The sequence below is a fragment of the Amaranthus tricolor genome, chromosome 17 (genome assembly GCF_026212465.1).
Source record: "Amaranthus tricolor cultivar Red isolate AtriRed21 chromosome 17, ASM2621246v1, whole genome shotgun sequence".
NCBI lineage: Eukaryota > Viridiplantae > Streptophyta > Magnoliopsida > Caryophyllales > Amaranthaceae > Amaranthus > Amaranthus tricolor.
In genome coordinates, this window is record NC_080063.1 from 8,619,066 (window position 1) to 8,640,451 (window position 21,386).

At 34.8% G+C, this 21,386-nt stretch overlaps 1 protein-coding gene across 3 annotated transcripts in view; it reads left to right on the forward strand.

Annotated features, from left to right (window-relative positions):
- The window catches only part of LOC130804876 (uncharacterized), a 33,349-nt gene extending 15,785 nt beyond the window's left edge, over positions 1–17,564 (forward strand). Inside the window, exons 11-18 of one of the 3 annotated variants that reach the window (XM_057669507.1) lie at positions 4,143–4,223; positions 4,437–4,534; positions 5,737–5,782; positions 6,273–6,400; positions 7,537–7,636; positions 9,785–9,847; positions 13,445–13,507; positions 16,579–17,564. In XM_057669507.1, coding sequence (XP_057525490.1) covers positions 4,143–4,223; positions 4,437–4,534; positions 5,737–5,782; positions 6,273–6,400; positions 7,537–7,636; positions 9,785–9,847; positions 13,445–13,507; positions 16,579–16,767 — 768 coding nt within the window. In that variant the 3' untranslated portion in view covers positions 16,768–17,564. Of the gene's footprint in view, positions 1–4,142; positions 4,224–4,436; positions 4,535–5,736; positions 5,783–6,272; positions 6,401–7,536; positions 7,637–9,748; positions 9,848–13,444; positions 13,508–16,578 lie in introns of those variants that run through there. The other 2 variants (XM_057669508.1, XR_009040067.1) reach the window with 2 other exon arrangements.
- Positions 17,565–21,386: the final 3,822 nt, after the last annotated feature.

A 21,386-nucleotide genomic window follows, 5' to 3' on the forward strand; every position in this document is an offset into this window, starting at 1 on the left:
TTAGCTCTTTAATTTCTTTTGCATCATTACCTTTGATGATTATATCATCAACATAGATTACAGACAGGTAATCTTGTCTTTGTCTTTCTTTAGGAACAATGTGTGATCAAAGTTGCTTTGCTTGTACCCTAACTTTTTCATAGCTGCAGTAAACCTTCCGAACCAGGCCCTAGGCGATTGCTTCAAGCCGTAGAGAGCCCTCTTTGACTTACACCCTTCGCCTTCTCTAAACTCATGAGCATAGCCAGGTGGAGCCTCCATGTAGACTTCTTTCTCAATGCTACCATGGAGGAAAGCATTTTTTACATCAAACTGATAATAGTCTAACCTATAAGTACCCGAATCGTGTCGATCTTAGCCATAGGCGAGAATGTTTCAGAATAGTCTACTTTATAAGTCTGAGTATAACCTTTGGCTACCAATCGAGCTTTGTACCTGTCAATAGTTCCATCGGCCTGATACTTGATGGAGTACACCCATCCACATCCAACTTTTTTCTTGCCTTTTGGGAGAATACATTTTTCCCAAGTTGCGTTTTTCTGCAGAGCTGCATATTCTTCCTCCATAGCTTGTCTCCATTTTTCATCTCTAAGCTTCTTCAGCATTTTTGGGGATAACACTGGAATATAGGGAGGCATTGAAGGCAATGGCGGTCTGAGAAAGATTTTCTTCGCTTATACGATCCATTGTGTATCTGGATCGCTGAGCTTCATATTCTAAATTGTACCTCCTTGGAGGTACTCCTCTCGTACTTCTAGGGGGGAGCTTATAGGAACTGGTGGTACTAGGTTCATTTTCCTGAGCAGAGGATGAAGGGACACTTCGATGGTATTACCTACTAGCTCTGGAGGATCAGGAACAACAGTTACCGGATATGTCAACCAGCTTAGGTCGTCACTATCATTCTCCCCCTGAGAACTAAGGTGGTCGTAGTAATAGGTGTTTTCAAAGAATTCGCAATCCATAGAGGTGTACATTCGTCTATTGATGGGATCATAACACCTACAACCTTTCTGTGTGGTGCCATAGCCGACAAAGACACATTTTCGAGCTCGTGGTTCCAGTTCGGTGCGATTTCCCCTTTTTGGTAGGTGAACATAGGTAGTACACCCAAAGGCTCGAGGGGGTAAGGAGTGGGTGGGAGGAATGGGAACAGTCGAGCTAAGAGTGTCAGGGGGGGGTCTGAAACCGAAGGGCCTTAGTGGGAAGGCGATTGGTAAGATAGGTAGCGGTGACAATAGCCTCAGGCCAAAAAGAGGCAGGGACATGAGATTCAAAAGGCATAGCTCGGGCCATTTCAAGGAGAGTTCGATTTTTTTCGTTCTTCAATGCCATTCTGTTGGGGTATATCGGTACAAGAGGATTGGTGAATAAGACCATAGGTGTTGATAAAGTTTTTCATGTCAAGACTAAAGTATTCACCGCCATTATTAGGTCGTAACATATGAATATGGGTATCAAATTGAGCAAGAAGCATATTATAGAAAGTGACAAACACATTAAAGACTTCAGACTTGTGTTTAAGAAAATAAACCCGACTCATACAAGAATAATCATCAACAAACACAACATAATATGAAAAACTATGAGTGTCAAAAGTAGGCGCAGGGCCCCAAACATTAGAATGAATCAAAATAAAAGGTTTGTCACTTCGAGAATAACTAGGCAGATAAGTATGTTTATGATCTTAGCCAAAACACAAGCTTTATGATCCAATTACATTTTTAAGGGAAAAACATGTTCCAAATACCCAAAAGAAGGATGCCCTAACCGTCAATGCCACATTTGAAGCTGATGTTCCGGAGATCCATGAGCCAGAATTGCATGACCTTGTGAAGGCGCCTCGGCCACATAATACAGACCATCCCTTTTAGTACCATGTCCAAGAATCTTCCCGATCCGAACATCCTGCACAATACATTCATTAGAGGTTAGGAGAACAGTACAATCAAGTTCTTTAGTAAGCTGACTAACAGAGAGCAATTTATGGGAAAGGCTCGGTATTAAGAGACAATGAGACGAGTGAAGAGTATCCGAGATAGCAACAGATCCAGCAGTATCCACCGAAACATATTCACCATTTGCCGTTTGAATATGAGTATGGGGGGTGGGAATACAAGAGGTCAAGTCTTTCGGGTCAAAGGTCATGGTATCCGTGGCACCACAGTCAAAAATCCACGCACTGGGGCCACGTTGACTTAAGAGACCCAAACTAAAAAAATTAGGTGTTGGTGTTGTTGGGCCAAGGGTACGGTCACTGGTTGGGGTTCCTGGAAGAGGGGATATAAAAGGGATTTGTTTGGAAAGTTTTTCACGCCCCATCCCTTGAATCTCGTGGCCTTCTTCTCTCCCGTCACACACAACCCTTTTACCTCCATTGTTAGTACTATGACCAACAACAATTGACGCTTGTCCTGAGGTTGCCGGTGGTGGTGCCCCTAGTATGCTTGCATTAGCTTTTCCACTTTGTTCATTTCCCCGATGATGTCCTCCCTTCACTGGTGGCCTCAAATTATTCCTTCCTCGTTGCTTTGCTTGGTCCCAACATTTTGGATATCCAAAAAGTTTGAAACATTCATCCCTGGTATGCCGTGTGCCACCACAATGAGTGCACTTTAGATAACTTCGATCATCCTCTCGGCGGTATGGTTGCTCGAATCTTCCTCGAGACATAAGACCTTGCCCGATCTCAGAAGGTGAATAGCTCAATGATGAGTCTACTTTCATGATGGGTCGCCGTGTGATTTCCCGCAGTATGGTTGCAAAGGCTTTGTCTACCGTCGGTAAAGGGGCTTGATTTAATAAATCTCGCCTATCCCAGTCTAGAGATTCGCTGAGCCCCGCAAGAAATTGATAGAGCCTTTGTTGCTGGATAAAGGTGTTGAAAATTGTGATGTCCTTGGCACAAGTCATAGGATTGGGTAATCGTCGATCTATCTCGTTCCATAAGGTAAGTAATTTTCCATAAAAAACTTCAATTGAGTCACTATTTTGTTTCAATGTTGCAGCTTTGTTGGTGAGACCGAAAATTTGGAGCTCATCTTGTCCGCTGCTGAGAAGAGTTGAGATCCCTTTCCAAAGTTCTTTCGCCGTTGCGTAATCGAGAAAATGAGACACCAAATCAGGGTGTATGTTCTTGATTATCCAAGAAATAACCATAAGGTCCTTTTGAACCCATTTGTGGTAGTCTGGTTCAGTAATTGCTGGAAGATCATCAGTGAGATGTGTGAGACTTCCTCGGCTGCGGATTGCTATGTGCATCATCTTTGACCATTTTGAGTAATTTCGATGGGTAAGTTTTTCAGCAAGAATGATTGTCGGGGATGTAGTTTCAATAGAGGGTGTCGGTTTATTCATTGAATTGAACAGTTTCAACATCTGGTCTATTGAAACCATTTGTTGACCGGTTTCGCTGTCCAAATCTGCCATTAAGAGATAAGTACTGTATGCCGGAAAGAGGTATGCCGGGGATCGGAACCTTACGGCTCTGATACCATGAAGAATAGATTAAAGAAGATGTTTTAGGGTTTTGATGAATACAGTTGTATATTATTGCCATTGAATAATTACATCATACTTATACAAGTGTTTAAGATAATAATGGAAACAATGATCAGAGAATAATATATTATGTGCACAATATTCTCCTTTGATTATGCTTAAATTAACGTTCTTTCCTACAAACCACACTAACAAGTTCTAATCATGTCCTAATCTAGTTAATGGGATGGTTTTGGACCGTGCTCAAGTCTATTGGCTTTCGTTTGGAGGTTTGAAGGCTCGAAAACGGTGTGGAACTTGCTTCGTGGTTGGAAATACCTATAAAAAGCTTATTATACACAAAATAATGCCAATAGCGTAAACTTCATGTAAATCACAAAAAAATTGTATAAAGGACCAAATTGGTTTTCAAAATTTCTTGTATATTTTCCTTATGCATGTTCTGTCACCCACTTCCATAACTTCATGGCGTGGCTCATAAGCTTCGTTCTCCATAACAGTTTTGTGCATATGTTTTGTAGATAGGTGCAATAGTGCGTATATTCTAGTCTTTGTGAATCTCTGAGTTATTAAATTGTGTTTGTATGTATTGTCAACTGTTTCTTCATACATGATAAATATTCTCTCCACCTTGTTTGCAGATTTATATAAAATCTACTAATCAACTTAGCAAGGCCGAAAATGTACAAAGAAAAATTTTGCACATTATGGAGTTCACGAAGGTATTGTTCATTTTATTCCATTACTGATTGAAGCTCAATTTTTTTCCTTTTATCTCGTCATTCTATTTTTGACAATACAACCATAAGTTCGTAACTAAGATACTGCTCTTGCTTTAAGTCTTCCCTCAACCTGGCTTTGTCAAAGTAATTAGGCTTTGCATATTTTGGTTATTTCTTCTTTGAGCCATATTGTTGACTTTGTGAACGTTACAGGGATGGGATTCTTTGGCCACAGTAATTGCTGCTGAAAGTTTGTCAATAACTTTGCAATACTTGGGAAAATTAAGGGATGCAAGAGAACTACTAGAAAGGTGATAGTTCATACTATGTGGTGTAAATTTTTTTTTTTAAAAAAGACATCATATTTTCCACATATACTGTCAACAGTCCCGCCTTATGATAAACTTAGAATAGTTTCAAGTCCTATCATTAAGGGTAGTTTTCAAATTCATCTTCGGCATCCTTAGACTTAAAACAACGCTGATTTGATCAAATTGTATTTTGAGGAAGTGATTTTGTATGTTCTTAGTTGTAAATTAGTATTAAGGATAAACAAATCAAGTATAATCTTTGTTAGCTACAATGTCTAACGCTCATCTTGCTGTAACTTCTGGGCTTACAATGTTGAAATATGGAACCAGTGCTACCATCAATACTCTTTTATGTGCGTATGTAAAAGTACTAAATCACTCAATATCGTACGAACATTTTTTACACCCAAATTATTCACGAGGAATTAGCTCGAGGAACTTCAAGTTTGTGTCGTTATGTTCAGATTAAGCATGTTTTGAGAGCCTCTGTGCAGTGGCGCGAACAAGCTCATGTAATCATCTGCCTTTAGTTACATAATTAGAATCTCTTCAGCGAAGTAGGAGGGATTTAACCCCCCACAAATAAATAAACTATAGTTGTTCCTTCTCCATCTATCAAAATACACACACAAGAATAGAAAAGAAAGATGAAAAGCCCTAAGGGCTAAGAGATAATTGAAGTTTAATGACTTCCATCACGATTTATGTTTGCAAAGTTTTTTTTTTTTTGCATTTTGGCAAGACCATTCCTCTTTGTCCTTTCTAGCATTGTATATTTCACTCTCTTCTCTATACAAGTATAAATATATCAGAAACTATTCATAGATGTATTCATATTTCTAGAGAAAAGTTTCTTCAAGCATGAAAGAGGGAAAAAAAAGGTAAATGAATATGAAGTAGAAGCATTTTTGAATGGTATCTGTAATAGAAAGCAGAAAGATAAGGTTGGTCGGAAAGAAATGTTGTGTTTTAAATAAAAGGAACCTACCTAATTACACTACATGGCTGTGTTACGGTACCTGCTAAGAAGCTCAATTTGGTTTTTAGGATTACTTTGAGCAACTTGCTCATAAAGTTGGGACTGTTCTAAAATTAAATTAAATGTGGGACTCTTGAAAGCGAGTGAAAGTATGCATTTATTTTTTTGAACAATTCAAATTTTTATGTTAGCTCAATTGAACATTATATGTTGCGGTTTACAGGTGTCTTGATGCTCGAAGGACATTACTCCCCAAAGATCACATCCAGGTCCAAGTTCTTATCTTTAAAACAATGCAATTCTTATTCAAGTCATTACTTGATCTGTTTCTCTTGGTGGTCTCGTTTGAAAAACTAATGATTTTTTGCAATATTTTTCGCTTTATTTTCTGGCTGCTATTGTTGGGTTTTTATATTGCAATCATTTGACGTCTTAAATGAAAAATTAATAATTTTTGGCCAAAACAGTCAAAAGTTAGTGAGCTAGAAACTGTTTAGCTGCTGACTTTAGAATGAAAACTGTGAGTAGAAGGTTGGAACCTAGAGGAACTTATGAGAGGAAGAGGTGCATATAAGGTGTGGGCAAGTTGTCTAATGTTTCATACTCTACGACTGTGTTATGCCATACAATTGTACAATTGGTTTTTCAATATGCCATATTTGAATCATAAAATTGCATGATTAGTTTTGACTATGCCTGTATGGTCAAATTGTCTAATGTTTCATATGTATTAAATATATGTTGGCTTTCTTTTGACAGGTTGGGGGAAACTTGCTTGGATTGGCTAATTTGGCTTTGCTGAATTTTAAACAAATGAAAAAAATAGGGACGTCAAATGCAAATATGGAACTTGATAGAGCAAAAGAATTTTTGACAAATGCTATCAGGTTTGTAACATCTCAGTCATCTACAGTGGATCTTTAATTATGAATCAGTTCGACATACTAATTAGAACTTTTATTAGAACGATTACTGTTACTCGGTAGTTATTATATCATGTTGTAGTGAACTAGTCTTTATTATTATTCTATAGATTGTCTTCATGTCATGGTAATTGCAGGCAATGCAAGGAAACTTGAGCTAATTTTTTTGCTTAGAAGAATATTCAAATTTATGAGATTGATAAGTAATTGTGATCAATTAATTTTTGGGAACTTCTCTCTTAGTGCTATGAAATTTCTGTAGTACGGTTATTGGCTCAAATATTTCAACGCAACTGAGCAATGTGTTATTGATTGTCGCGGTTTTCTAATCTTGTTAAGCGATTGGAAGGTAGTGCAAGACCCAAAGAACTCATAAAATTGGAGATATGAATTATTGATAAATGAATGACTGCAGTTATTAATAATAATATCTCGATTCCTGAGCTTTTTTGGTTGATCTATTACCCTAAATATGGCCTATTGTCGCTTTTCTTATTTAAACAATTTTCAACATTTTCATTGATTTTTTTTTTTTACCATAACCATCATTGATGCACTAGATCATGCTTGTCCTATTCAATATGTCTTGTACCCAAAATACTAATGGTTAATAAGAGGCAAACTGTTGGGAAATTATGTTTAAGGCAGGGCTGCATGAGTAATTTTATTTGTACAAAGAAGCTTTTGAGTTTGTTAGGCAAATTCCACCGAGAAAGCATGAAAACAAGAAAAGACGAAGATCTTATATGAGGGAAACAAGTTTAAAACTTGTACTTTGCTTTGTTGATCGGAAAATCTTCCTGAGGACCACGAATCAAACCCAAATTATGAAATTGTGTGCTAAGAAAAGTTGCTAATACACTTTTTCTTTTTACGACTGTGTTATGGTTTCTAACAATGGGTATTTCTGGAGAAGAGAGGGAAGAATTAATGCAAGTGGAGTTGATTTTAGGTCTACTTGTTAGGTCTTTTATTTGTGGCACCTCCAATTTTCTGTATCATCCATGGAAGTGGAGAGTTGAAGATTTTCTTGCATGAATTTATGTATTTTTCTAGTTCGCATATTGATTCTAGATTCAAAATCTCTCTTTTTATGACAGGATAGCTGAGTGCGTTTTGGATGGAACTAAAGAAAAGAAAATTGTGCCTAAATATGGGCAAGGTATCGGGAAAGATGAACACCTTGCATTAACCATACTGGTTAGCATCTGTCTTTTTTATTTTTCTTTTCTTTTTACCTAGTTTTTAAAGGCTTTATTTTAAAATGGTTACTTCTTTTTGGCCAAATTTCTTATCACCCATTGGTTGTGCCAAGCAAGAAAAGGCTTGTTATACTTCAACTTTTGTTAGTCTTGAGCATAAAAATCGTAATCTTTTCTTGGTTGGAACAAGTCATTTTGGCATTGCGTTGTATATCTTGATCCAAGTTGTTGCGATTATGATTCTAGAGTTGCTAGTTTCAATTTCTAAACATGGGAGGTTGAGGAAGAAATTTGGAATTAAGTTGTGTTGTTTGCATCTATGCAACATAGGGTCTGTGGTCAAGATAAGAAACATAAAAATTTTGTATCTTAAACGGACTAATATTTTCAAAGGAAAGGGCAAGGTTTTTTCTATTCGGTTCAAAGTGTAAAAATGCAATGGTCGCGGTCATGGTAACAGAACGGTGATGCAGTAACGGGAGTGACATGGTTATCGTAACGCAAACTATAATTTTACTCTTTACAACGCAGAAAATATCAGTTTTTTTTTTAATATCTTTACAACGTGGCTGATGCGATGCGTTGTAGCCTTTGTATTTACCCTATGATTCGATCAAGATATTTATATGCACTTCTTACTTATGCAAAGTTGTTGTAGATGATGTTTGATATCGAGGGTCAATTGGAAATAACCTCTTTGTTAATTTTTTCTATGAAATATATGGTCTAAAAAGGGCTAATTTTGCATTTATATGGTGTCGAGAACAATTGTACTTATCAAAATGAAAGTCTAATCGATGGGGCTAAAGATTTATAGTTCTTTATGCAATATAGTAAAATCACTAATTAAATCATGTGCACTTTTTATTTATGTGAAATTGTCCATAATGTTTGCTACAAAGGGTCAATTGAAAACAACCTCTTTGTTAGTACTATCATTAACAAGGGTAGGGTTGCGTAAAATGAAATTCAATACGAAATGAGAAACTTAAATGGAAACGAGAAATGTTAATTTAGAGTTTAAACGTTAGGAAACGTGGGTACAATTTTAGTCTATATCAGATATTGTTACAACTTAAAATAAAAGAATAAAAAAAGTATAAAAAGAAATGATAAAAAAGGAAAAAAAGAAAAGAAAAGAAAGACTTTGCTATTAGAAATGAAATGGGCTATAAATAATTTAATGTAAGCCAACTATTGTAAATTCAACTATCACTCAGAGGAACAGAAAAAGAGGCAACCCTAAAAAATCAGGGTTAAAAGGAGGGGGGGTTATGTTAGAAAATTAGCATATTTGAGTCTACCTAATATAAAAGCTATTTCTTGAACCTAAACTGAACAGAAGTATATTGTGTCACCAAATGCTTAAATTATTATAAAAATTACCTTTGATATTTGATATAAAATGAATATGCTTCAAAAGTGTGCCTGACTAGGTGTTAGATGCAATCTAAGTGCTAGTAGACTAGTGCCTCTAAAGGGGTGAGGCAATAAGATCCATGGGATGAGCTGGAGCAACAGAGGTGTGCGATTCAACTGCACAATTTGTTTCAAAAGAAAAATCTAAATAATTATGTTTTAAGCTGTGCATTTGTTTTTTCAGAGGCATGCTGAGAGCACTGCAGAGTTAAAAATAGCCTCGAGTTTTGGTATTTTCAATTTTTTTAATAATATATTTGGACACTTTTGAAAAACACCTTGTGTTCTCTAACATTAACACATGGTGTTTTTCTTCCTTTTTCAATCTCTCTCATAGTTTTTTATTAGTTTTCTCATAATTTTCAATTTATTTACCCCGATTAATTTTAATTAAAAACACCAAATTTATAATATATTTGGACACTACACATTGTGCTCTCTAACACGTGGTTTTTTGCTTCCTTTTTCAATGTCTTTCTCTCTCCTATTTATTTATTAGTTTTCTCATATTCTCAATTTGATTTTCCTTCTATTATTTTATTTTATATAAAAAACACCAAAGTTTGGTGATTGTTAACAATGGTCTGAGGTGGGCTGCCTCACTCAAACTAAGCTGGCACATGATACCTGTGATATTGATTGTCTTGGAGTGTTATTCTTGTTGTAAGTTATTAGTGAATTTGCATTATAGCAGTGAAGCACATGTTGACACCCTGACTACTCACAGTTACAGTCACTGAAAGCTCTTGCACATGTGGAGATTGCTAAGCTAGAAGATCAAGAAACAACGGTCAGTATACGTATAGCCTTCTATGTTGACTATATTTTATGGATGAACTTGTTTTTTATGTTGTTAATTGTTTTATATGCTTTTATGAGCACATAAACGTTTCTATCTAAATGTGTTTTAGTTACTAGGACATATTTTAATTGTTCTTGATTCGTCGAGAATGGAGATTTATGTATGATTTAGTTTACGTAAATAGCATTACCTAGACTATTTGTTATGTTGTCAAGTCCTTGTAAGGAAATGAGAAATAATTCAGAAATTGAATTTTAACTTTTCGATTTAAGAAGTGACGCAGACCACACTAATGCTTGGTTGATGTGAGTAAACCTCCCTGCTGCTTTCAAACTAAAAAATTATGCCCTTCTTAGTTCTTACTTGTTAATGAAAGCTTACCCAACTTAAAGTTGATAATATTGCTATCCTTCTACACTAAGTTGTTTGTTTTAGACTACCCAACTTGAAACCAGTAAAGTTATATTGAGAGAGAAGCTTTCTTCTCCATAAATGTTCTAACTCCTAAGAAACAAGCTAGTCTATAGAAGAAAGGTTTAAGGATTGCGTATTTTTAGAAACTTACCTAATTTTGAAAGTGCTTGTCCACTTGCAAAGCATTGCGATTACGATCTTGAATGCTTTCTTTGTGCCAGATTGCACCTTTTGGAGATACAAATTTTCTATATTCAGATATCATTTTACCTTTACTTTGCTGATATTTGTAATTTCTATTCTCACGATGTTAATCTCTATTGGAAACTGTGAGAGAAGAATGGTTGGGAGTTGGAGATTATAAACTTTCCGTAGGGCTTTATTGTGATTTTCTTATGTATAGGTTCTTTTATCAATATATTGGAGTTATACAAATAAAAAAAGGTTGTAAGAAAACATGGTAGTCCCAGTACACATATATAAGATACATAAAAATATTGCCCTATATCTCACAAAACCTCATATTTTCCATTCTTCAATAAATTAAACCCCTTACACATCTTTGTACACCTAGTCCTAGAATGATAACTCAAATGGAGGGTAAAAAATCTTCGAAGACAAGGCCTAAGCACGAACCATTTGTGTTACAGTTATGCCCGTATGCCAAAAGCTTTGAAAGGTGTCCCTAGCTTAAGACCCGACCATTTTGTTTTGTGTCATGCCTTGGGCTTTTTCATGCAGTCTACCTTCAAAAATATTTTATATAAGTAAAATGCTACATATTTACAATAATCATGTTTTCATAAATAATAAGTAAATTAAATGTTATTCATGAATTCAAAATGAATTATATGAATTTTCAATTTGTAACTATATAAACTATTGTAATGAGTATTTATATGTCGTACACGTTGGCATCGGTTCATGGCCAACTTTGTGTTTGGTCATGCCTAGCTCATTCTCATATTGCGGTGTGTTTTCTATTTCAGTCATATTGTAAAACCAAGGTCGCACCGCATCGCGTCGGGCGCATTATAAAGGTTAAAAAAACTGCGTTTTGGGTCGTAGCAAGGGTTATCTTATGGTTTTGACCGATATTTAAGTGTTACAGTAACCATATCACTCCTGTTACCGCACCATCACTCCGTTACCTCTTGCGATTTACCACATTATTACATTATAATTTTAGTTTGCCCCACTTTGCACTATTTTCTTTGCAATGGTCTCTGCTAATTTTTTTAAACTCACGTCTCACGCACAAACTTATTCTCTCTTTATCTCATTCACTTATATCTTCCACCCACTTGGGTTTTGTCTTATTGTCCTACAACAAATTTATATTTCAACTTCCAATACAATGTGCAGTTTCAGAGAGACAGATAGAGTAGTATGCACCTCCATACCAAGGTGAGATACAAAAGGGATGTAGGTTATCTAGAAACTAAATTAATTGATCTAACAAGAACATACAAAATCATAACCTTACACCCCTAAGACTCTTAGATTTTGAGGTTCATACCTATTGTGAACCGGTAAAAAAGATACAATGTTGGAGCTCAAGAAACTCAAAAAGGCGAGAAAGACTGACTTGGAGGGCAGGATTGGAAAGATATATGAAGGATCTTGACTTACAAATTGAGATGGTTGAAAATTAAAATGAATGGAGAAGAATACATGTGGATGAGCAATGGAAATGATATATTGGTTCATGTAGCCTACCTCTATGCTTTTGGGATTAAGGCTCTAGTATTGTTGTTGTACCTATGTCAATAGCGAGCCCATTTTCTGATAGTAGAAGGGTGCTTATGATTAAGGACAAAACATGCAACAAATTATCACATCAATGTACATGGGGAAATTATTAAATATGTGGGTTAAAAGAAGGCACAACATTACAATGTTATTGAATTGATTGCTAAGAAAAATAATTTCAGTAGTGAGCCAAGTTTACTGAACAAGTAGCTTAAGAGTATTAACAATGGGAGCTAACCCATTTGCCTTCCCAAATTTGTTTTTTTCCCTTCTATTTCCATATATATTTTCCTAACTTTTCCCATTTACATTCTCAAATCATGTCACCTCTTTGCAGTGATCCAGTTCCCCAATTGATTATGATCTTTCTCTCTCTTACAATTTATGAATTGCCTTATTTATTTATTTTGTTAATTAGGATTATTATTAGGAATATTCTATATGGTAGCAACATACTTTTATGAAACGCCAGTGGTAGCAAATCTTTAAAAAAATTCCACATAATAGCATTGTAATGTTGTACTTAAAACTACAATAACATTAATGGGCTAAAAACGTTTAATTGGCCGTTAAGTTGTGAAATATCTTATTTGCCCTTGTCTTCCTGTTGATTAAGTTCCCCATATTTGAGGAATGCTTTTGGGTTACTCATATTTTGCCTTATTGCTAGTGCTTTGAGTGCGGCTTTCCAATCAGGGTGACTTTTGGGCCTTATGGTCAAGGATTGATCAAGTGATGTTGGTTGCAATTTCACAAGTGCTCAGGGTTCAACTTCTTTCTATGAGAGGTCAAATGCTATCTTATATTGCTTGAACGAGTGAGGTTCTGCGACTTCTTAGAACTATGACCCATTAGAATTCTTCCCAAGGTGAAAATTTGTGAAAACAAACTACAATTTATATGAGGAGAGTTGTCAAAAGAGGCAACAGTCCAGAGTTGCTCAAAAAACTTGAGTAGTTGAATTCACTTTAAAAGGTCAAAGATGGACAGATTCATGCAAAAAGGTCATGAGAAATTTCATCGACTACATATTTAGCATTGATTTTTTCAATTCAGGATGTTATAGTTATTTGGAGTCTGTTATTTTATTATGTTTTCAAACTATATCTATTGAAAAGGATTGAAAAGAAGACAGTGGATGTGTCCTATGATAAGGTGTCCACCACAGTTGAATTCATAACTTTTAGGTGAGTTAGTTGCTTGGCGCATGTTGTGTAGAAGAAAAAATTATTCACAAGAAGCAACATGGGCTTGCATGCCTCTTTTGAATTAAACAAGTCTTTTTTGAATTATTTATTTGATTTTTGAACGATGCAAAAGTTGGAGTTCATAATCTTATTCTGAAAGTAAATGAGAAAGATTGTCATTATGTATGCATTATGCAATCAGCTAATAGTTTGTACTTGACCTTGTGAACAGGGAGCTTTGCCTGTGTTGGAGGCTGAAAAGTCACTTCGTCATTGCATACATGCTTTTAGGAAGGTACATTTTTCTATGGCTTACACACAAGGAGTTTTTTTCAGTGAGAGATTTCAACTCTCAGAATGTTGTGTGTGATCTGGGTTCATCATTTATTGCATTTGATGCATTCGTTGGCTTATAAATTTGTCAGATATCACACAAATGTCCGATGAAAAGCGTTGCTAGAGAGTAACAACCTCACTTCCCCAACCTCCTTAGAATGAGATCTCACAACGGAAAAAATATTGGTCAGACTATTACCATTGATGTATATTTAGAAAGCTAAACATACTTTCCAAATCTCAATAGAATGATAAGTTCGTACGTACCAGTAAATGCATAAAAGCAAACTGACTCGGTTCATTATTTGGTATAATGTAAGAAAACCACGTTAAGACCTTGAGTAATTTGTAACCTTAGCTTTAAAACTTAAGAACAGTATAACCAAGATAAAACAGAAATAAATGCACCTTAGAATTATCATTTAGAATAATATAATGTAGCTATGTAAACCCAAATATACAATCTTCAAAACTGAAAGTTAGATATTGTTATGTTCCTTCACTCCAACTACTCAATTTTCAACATAAGCTAATTCATAATGTCCATAAGCTCAAGCTACCTAAAAACTAATAAAATATTAATCATAACCATCAAACAAAACATTGAATATTTGAAATAGAGGGAATTTCTCCTACTCCTTGGTTGTTCTTCGACCAATTGCTCCTATAACAAAATGAACTTCTCTTTGAATACCAATCCCAATCAAGAAATTATTGACCTAAATTTTTGAACTTTTTGATGCCAAAAATGTCACTACGTGTGACCTAGGGCTAAAATTAGTGGAAGGGCCTCTTAAATGATTCGGAGGATGACAAGATGGGCAATGAGTTTTCGACCCTAGTCCGATATGATCCATGAAAAATAATTTGATTTGAATCCATGAAAAATAATTTGCATTAGAATCCAAGAAAAATATATCTAACTCTGAATCAGATTACATAGTCTTAACTTTCAATTCAGAGTTAGACCGGAGTCGAATCTCATAAAAGTGCGACAATCCGATTTGACTCCAACTCTGACTCCGACTCTGCCTCCGATTCAACTTGACATCCAACTCCAACTGCGTCCAAATATTTGATATTTTAGTTTATTTTACACAAATTTGTATTTTTCAAGATTAATAGACATATGGATGTGTCTAAATTCAACTTTGGGCAAATTGTATCCTATGAGCAAGACATTATTGTTGTGAGTTTGCATGTTGTTAAAAAAAATATGATCCTCAAAAAAGCATATATATTTTAATTCGAGTCCAACCGAGGTGAGCCAAATCGGAGTACTTAAAGTCTAAGTCCGATCTGAAAAAAAGTTTTGACTTTTATTTGGAGAAATGTTGAAATGTGCAAATTTTGATCTGAGTTCTACTCGTTATCTTGGCATACCTAGTTTTTAGGATTCCTTTACTATTCTAAGTAGATTGAGCTTTTAAGCTTCGAAGAAAACAATCACACAACTTGGATCGCTCCCCTAAAGCTTTATATTCAGCTACTTGCTTTGGTGCTCATATCCTGGAGACGTTGCATCAATTTACCATTTACCCATATGGTTAGTCCTAATATATCTCTAATTAGATCCTTAATCATGATAAACAACTTATTTTTCACAAAAATATCAGACTATGCTTTCTTAACTAAACTGGACCAAAGCCGATAAAGGTCATTAGCTCTAGTCAATCCAAAATGAGTTTCTTTAAAGATCTTGGCCTCTTGCTTATTTCCTTCGACATTTTTTACCATAAATCAACACTAATAACTTTCAACTTGATGAGAATCCTAGGTTAGTCTAATGGTTAAGGACTTTACTTTTAACCTTTATTATTTGGGTTCGTGTTATGCCCTTCATTAAAGAGAAAGAGTGGGTAACGTATCACAGAAGGAAGAAAAAGAGCAATCAAGGAAAGGAGAAACTAAATGCTGAAACGTGGCACAAGAGGGGGAAACAAACTAAATTCTGTTATGACAGATTCAGAGAATAAAATGTAATAGCTGTGCATTCTGTTATGTATTTGCTAGATCCTTCTAGGGGATACATGATAGAAATCTAGCACTATATATAGAAGCAATTAATGGTAGCTTAAGCATGCAAAAAGTGTGATCAGTACCTTGTGGTAGGAGTGACTGACACTCGAAAATCAGCTGCTGTAACCTTTCTTCTTCTTTTTTTCCCCTTCCCTCTCCTCTTCTACATTTCCCTTTTTTTCTAATTCAGTAGCTCAGGCCATAACAATTCGATTTTCACCTCTCTCCCTTACCTGTAGGGATTTTCTAGCCTACACTCAATTTTTTAAATAAAACTTCTAACATGATATAAATTTGCTCATAAGTTGATTCTATAACCTATTTACTCCGTTACAAGCTTAGCACAAAATCAAGTTTCACGCGATAAGCTAATTGCTTGTTAATCCCGAACTTCTTTTGTAAATCTTCAAGTGTATCAAAGGTCATTCCAAATACCCTAAATCACCTATAAAATCATTGCGTAACCGTCATTAACCTTCTTCACTTGCAATTAGCATTATCACATACCATAACATCTTAAATCTCAAATTTAAGGCTGTTATAAGAGGAAACACCAACATAAAATGGAAGCCACCCGAAAGACACAAGAAAAGTCAAGTCCTCTGTCCTTCCAGAAAGTCTTTGCTTGACCATTTCCAGAATCTTGTTCTTCCTAGCAACTCCTAGGGACAAGCCTCTGCGATCATAATATTTGTCCCTCTGCAATACACATCAAGCCCCTACTAGGCAGTAGCGAGGCTGCTCAAGTATCTCTCATATCGAATGCTTGTCAGGAAATGTGCCTCTTGAACTTGTATTTTTAGTGTGGTCAGCATCTGTTTTTTGCAATTTATTTTTTGCTTTGGACTTCTTGCCATAATGTACTCTTATGTATTGATGTTGACAGTTAATTTGACAGCTTATGCTAATTAGAATATGTTCTGCACTTTCATCTTTCCTGTTGGTATTCTTTTTATCTAACCATATGGGATAGCTGAAACTAATCTACTAACATAACCTGACATTTATTAGTATGGAGCGGTAACTTCAACATCCATACCCATTGAAGTGAAGAGCGAGTATATTTCTTGCTTGAAGGATCTGCTGAGCTTGATCACTGAAAAGACTAAGAATGCAGGGCATTTTCGTAAGGGTGAGTTACAGGAACTGAAAGACGAAATCAGATGTGTTGAAGAGGAAATTTTAGGTCGCAAGCTCTAGGCTTATGGGATCCGTCCATGGCCAAACATATACAACTCGGTGACGATTTAAAATGTTTTTGTTCATCGTTTTTTTTTTTTGGGGGGGGGCGGGAAGATGAGACGATGTATGTTACCTTCATACTTTCACTTTACTAGAAGTACAAAGGGATATTCCTTAGATTTCATGATTCATGCTTAACTCTCAAATGGCATGTTATTGTTCCCGTTTCTGTACCTCCTATTTAATATGTAATGAAAATAAATTATTTGTTGTATAAACTTTATAGTTAAATTTGATATTTTGTAATTTGTAAATTGTAATTTGTCTTTTTTAGCACGAAACACGAGTGACAGCTTTTTCTTGAAAATATTCCACATAGTAGCAATATGTTTACGCATTAATCAACTGATGCAGCTTTAGTGCTTTAATTTTTACAGAATTCCGTTAAGTTGGAATTACCTTTTTACTCTTATTAAGAGTGGGCCATCTTCTCCAAATTGAAATTCACCATTTTTAGTGCTATCATTCATTGTTGTTGGTCTTCATCTTAATCATGTAAACCTTAAAACAACAGATGATTGTTGGACATTTAGTGTATATATTAATCCTTAAGATATATTACCAAGTACTACAAATAGTAGTGGGATAAAGTGTCTTAAAAATACAAGATCCAAAGGGAGACAAAAGGCAAAAACAGGAAAACGAGTCAGCAGGAAAAGCCGACTCAGCTTTCCAGTGGTTCAAGCTATAGTCGAGTCGACTTTTAATGTAGACTAGGTTCAGTTTTTCCTTTTTGTCTTCTTATATAAACGGGCATTGGATTCTATTCTTGTTCATCTTTGATTCTGAAGTTACAAGTGTATTAATGGGTTAGAATAATGCTCATGAATACCAAAATTAACATGGTATTGATGCATGGTAATTAAGCTTGATCATCAATGATAATTAGTGAGCCATAACCCTTTGGTATACTATGAATAGTATATATAGAGGGTCTTAGGAAAAATTGTAATACACCTTTTTCTGGATTCTTATCTATCCTTGTTTTTTCTCTTGCTTGCGATTTCCAAAAAGAGCTATAAACCTTTTGTCGATCTTCCAAGTTCTATAATTCATATAAACACTTTGTTATTAAGTGGTATACTCTAAGTACTAAGGGTATATTATATTGTTTTTATCTTGTTGTGAATTTCTAAGTTCAAACCCAAGTACCTTTGTGAGGGAAATATCACAAAACGAAAGTGAGTACACGCCTACAACAAGTATCAAGTTTTCGGGTAACAGTCTTCGTTGCACAAGTAAATTCAAGTTTTCTTTTAATGTAATTGTGTAATTTGTTTTAGCCATCAACAGAGAGGAAATACAAATTCTTCCTAATTGTAATTTGTAGTTCAATTTATTATTTGTAATAATCTTTTGTGATAATTTTCTTCGGGATGACAAGTATCAAAGAACTCACTTTTAATATCACTAAATTGGAAAAGTTTTTGGGGTTGATTTCGCCATTGGCAAAAGAAAATGATGATCCTTCTCACTACTTTGAACGTGGCCTATGTGATTAGCACCCCAAGCGGGAGGAGGCGGTAAACAAAACCTCGGAACAAACAAGGAAGAGGAACAAATGGGAAAATGATGATTTCATTTGCCGAGTTCAGTTAGATTTGACCCAAACCTGACCCATGATCATCCCCATTTACAGGTTAAACAATGATTTCATAAACTCCTACTACATCTTCATATGTTTTGGATCCTGCTAGAGAATCTGGTCAACTTAGACTTATGTTATCTTATGACTTTATGTGCTAAAGTAGTGTTTATCTTACTTGTATGTTGTAGTAATATGAATTTCATGTTATTGTAACTATTAAATATGTTTTAAAAGTGACTTTAGAGCCTTTTAGCAAAATTGTGTGCCTCGCATATGAAAAGATCACGCCTTCATCTTACGCCTTACTTCTCGGAAAAGAAAAAGATCTTTTGTGCCTCGGTGCGTTTTGTACCTCTTAAAACTAAGCAAACAACAAAAGTAGTATTTGGCCTAGTACCATATGCTAGTTGGCCAACCACTGAGACAATTCCACCCAAAAACCCTACTAGAGGCCTCGACGCCTCGTACAACTTCATATGGTCGTTTGTAAGACAACTACGAACCCACTCATCTACAAACGTGGGCATTTATCGTGACAATTTGGATCCATTTAGACCTCATTAGGTATCCTAAATCCATCTCATGTAAATTATTGTATTTTAAAAATTTTTTGGGGTGTATCTAACTAGTTTATTGTAAGTATAGTTTCTTTGGGATTATATCCAATCATTGTATACACTACATTGCCAGAGCACTCGAGTCTCTAACGGAATTCGTCCCGCTCATATGCTTGGACATAGTCAAAGTTGATCTCCTTGAGCATTTAATGAGCCAATATAGGTTGGTATAAGGAATTCCCAACCTACGACATATATATATCGAGCTCCATCACTCCACCAGGAAGGGAAATGTACCCACTAACTGGAGCGATATCAATGCTCGACATATAGAGCACTGGAACCCCATGCTAGAGTTTATACCCTAGAGTGCGCTAATTGATGTCGCAGACGCATAAACTACTTCAATTGATTACCTATATGTGGTTACTATCCCTTACCTGGAGATGGATGACAACACAAAGTGTTATAGGTGTAACCTAGTGTGCTCCTGGTGCTTCTACAATGACCCACTTTCGTAAGTATTATTAATACTCCACAATTTATTTAAATAATTAATTAACTTTCATTAATTTTAAGTTTTTTTTTTTTTTTATCTTGTTACAGGCACAAGGAATAGTGTTTGTCTTTTGCTCTAATCATGAGAAGCCGATGATAGACATAGCTCAAGTTGTTCTTCGGGGTTCACAATTTCAGCAAGTCATTCCACGCGTTAAGGAGCCAACCGAATCTGGTGTTGCACCAATTGGTTATGGACAGAGTTCATCGCCACTAAAAATTTCATTTGGAAGAGATCTACTTTACCTAAACATATGATGGTGCGAGATCTTCTGAAGTTGTTGCGGGTGTCCAGCTTTAGTGTCCTCACTGCCCGAATGACACACTATAACCTCTTACTACGGAAGGAGACGGACAATGGCATCTTAGTTACGATAAGGGGGATGAGCATTAACATATTTCAGAGATTAGAGTTATTGTACAAAGTGTTATTGTTTATCTGTTTAAATTGGTGTTATTGATGCTTGTAGGATCCACCAATGAAACATTTCATCATCAATAATGTATATCCCATGATTCCATAGCTTTGCTTTGCTTAGAATGTTGATTTCTTTAAAACTCATTAAGACAAAATCAATGAAATTTTGGATAAATGTTCTCGAAAACTCGACAAAATATTTCATTACTATTTAACAAGAGTTTCGAACTACAACCTTTATTTATAAAATCAAACCATACTACATAGCTTTTTGTTCTTCAATAAACCTAATATGCTAAATGACATGACTATTTGAATTTCTCTTCACTCCCGTTCATAGTCAAAAATTCGCTTCACGGAGCTTTATAACTCACTTTGAAGCTTTTTCTTTCTTTTCATCGAGCTTAGTAATAATATCTTCTGGCATTTTGTACCCTTTAAATCAACCCACCTAAAATACCTACAACCTAATGCTTCATCATCGTAGAACAGACATGCAATAAACAACAAATCAGATCAAAATCGCACCAGTCTCGATCATATTCAAGTACATAGCCACAATGCCACTTCTCTTGAACAACTTCAATATTTGACATCAAAAGACAATGATTATCAACAGTTACTAAATAAATTATATATAATTCATTGAAAAATCTACTCAATCAAATAACACAATTAAAAAACATCAGATAATTAAATTATATTGAATAAGTAAATTAAATTAAAAATGTATGATTCATAATTAATTTAAAAATAAAAAAAGTCGAGCTACATACTTTAACAAAACTTGCGATCACCTTGAGAAAAAAAAAATGAGACTTTGGATGAATTGAAAGTAAGCATTTTAATGTATTACTAGATAGATTTCCGTACTAAGTACGGTTTATGAATTATTTAATTTAAAATTTTTAATCATATATATGTAATTAAGTTATTATATAACTCCTTAATCATATTGAAACTATAAATGTACAAAATTATTTTATTGAAAGTATATTTTTTACATAAATAACTAATATTTCATTTGATAATTATCTATTGTAATTAAAAGATACTAAATATCTTAATTGATTGTATATAGTAAAAAATTAGTAAATAAGGTATATTTTAAAATCTTTTGTGATTAATGAATTAAACTAATCTAATCAGAAAGATATTACATGATATACTAAGAAAAGTTGCGTAATTAGAACTTGAAAAGAGCGGAATTTTTTTACTATAAAGTCGACATATGTCCTAATTGTTTCTGCATCAGTATGTATAGATTATAGAACACTTATTCAATGTTACTAACACCAAACTCAATAATAAACACTTGGAGCACTCACAATGTTTAAAAAATAATACGTAAACTATTAAAAACGAATAAAGAGTTGAGAAGTCATTAATTTGGTGTTAATAATAACAAATAAATAGTTCACAAACTTTTTTTCATTTTTCAAACCTTTCTATTCTT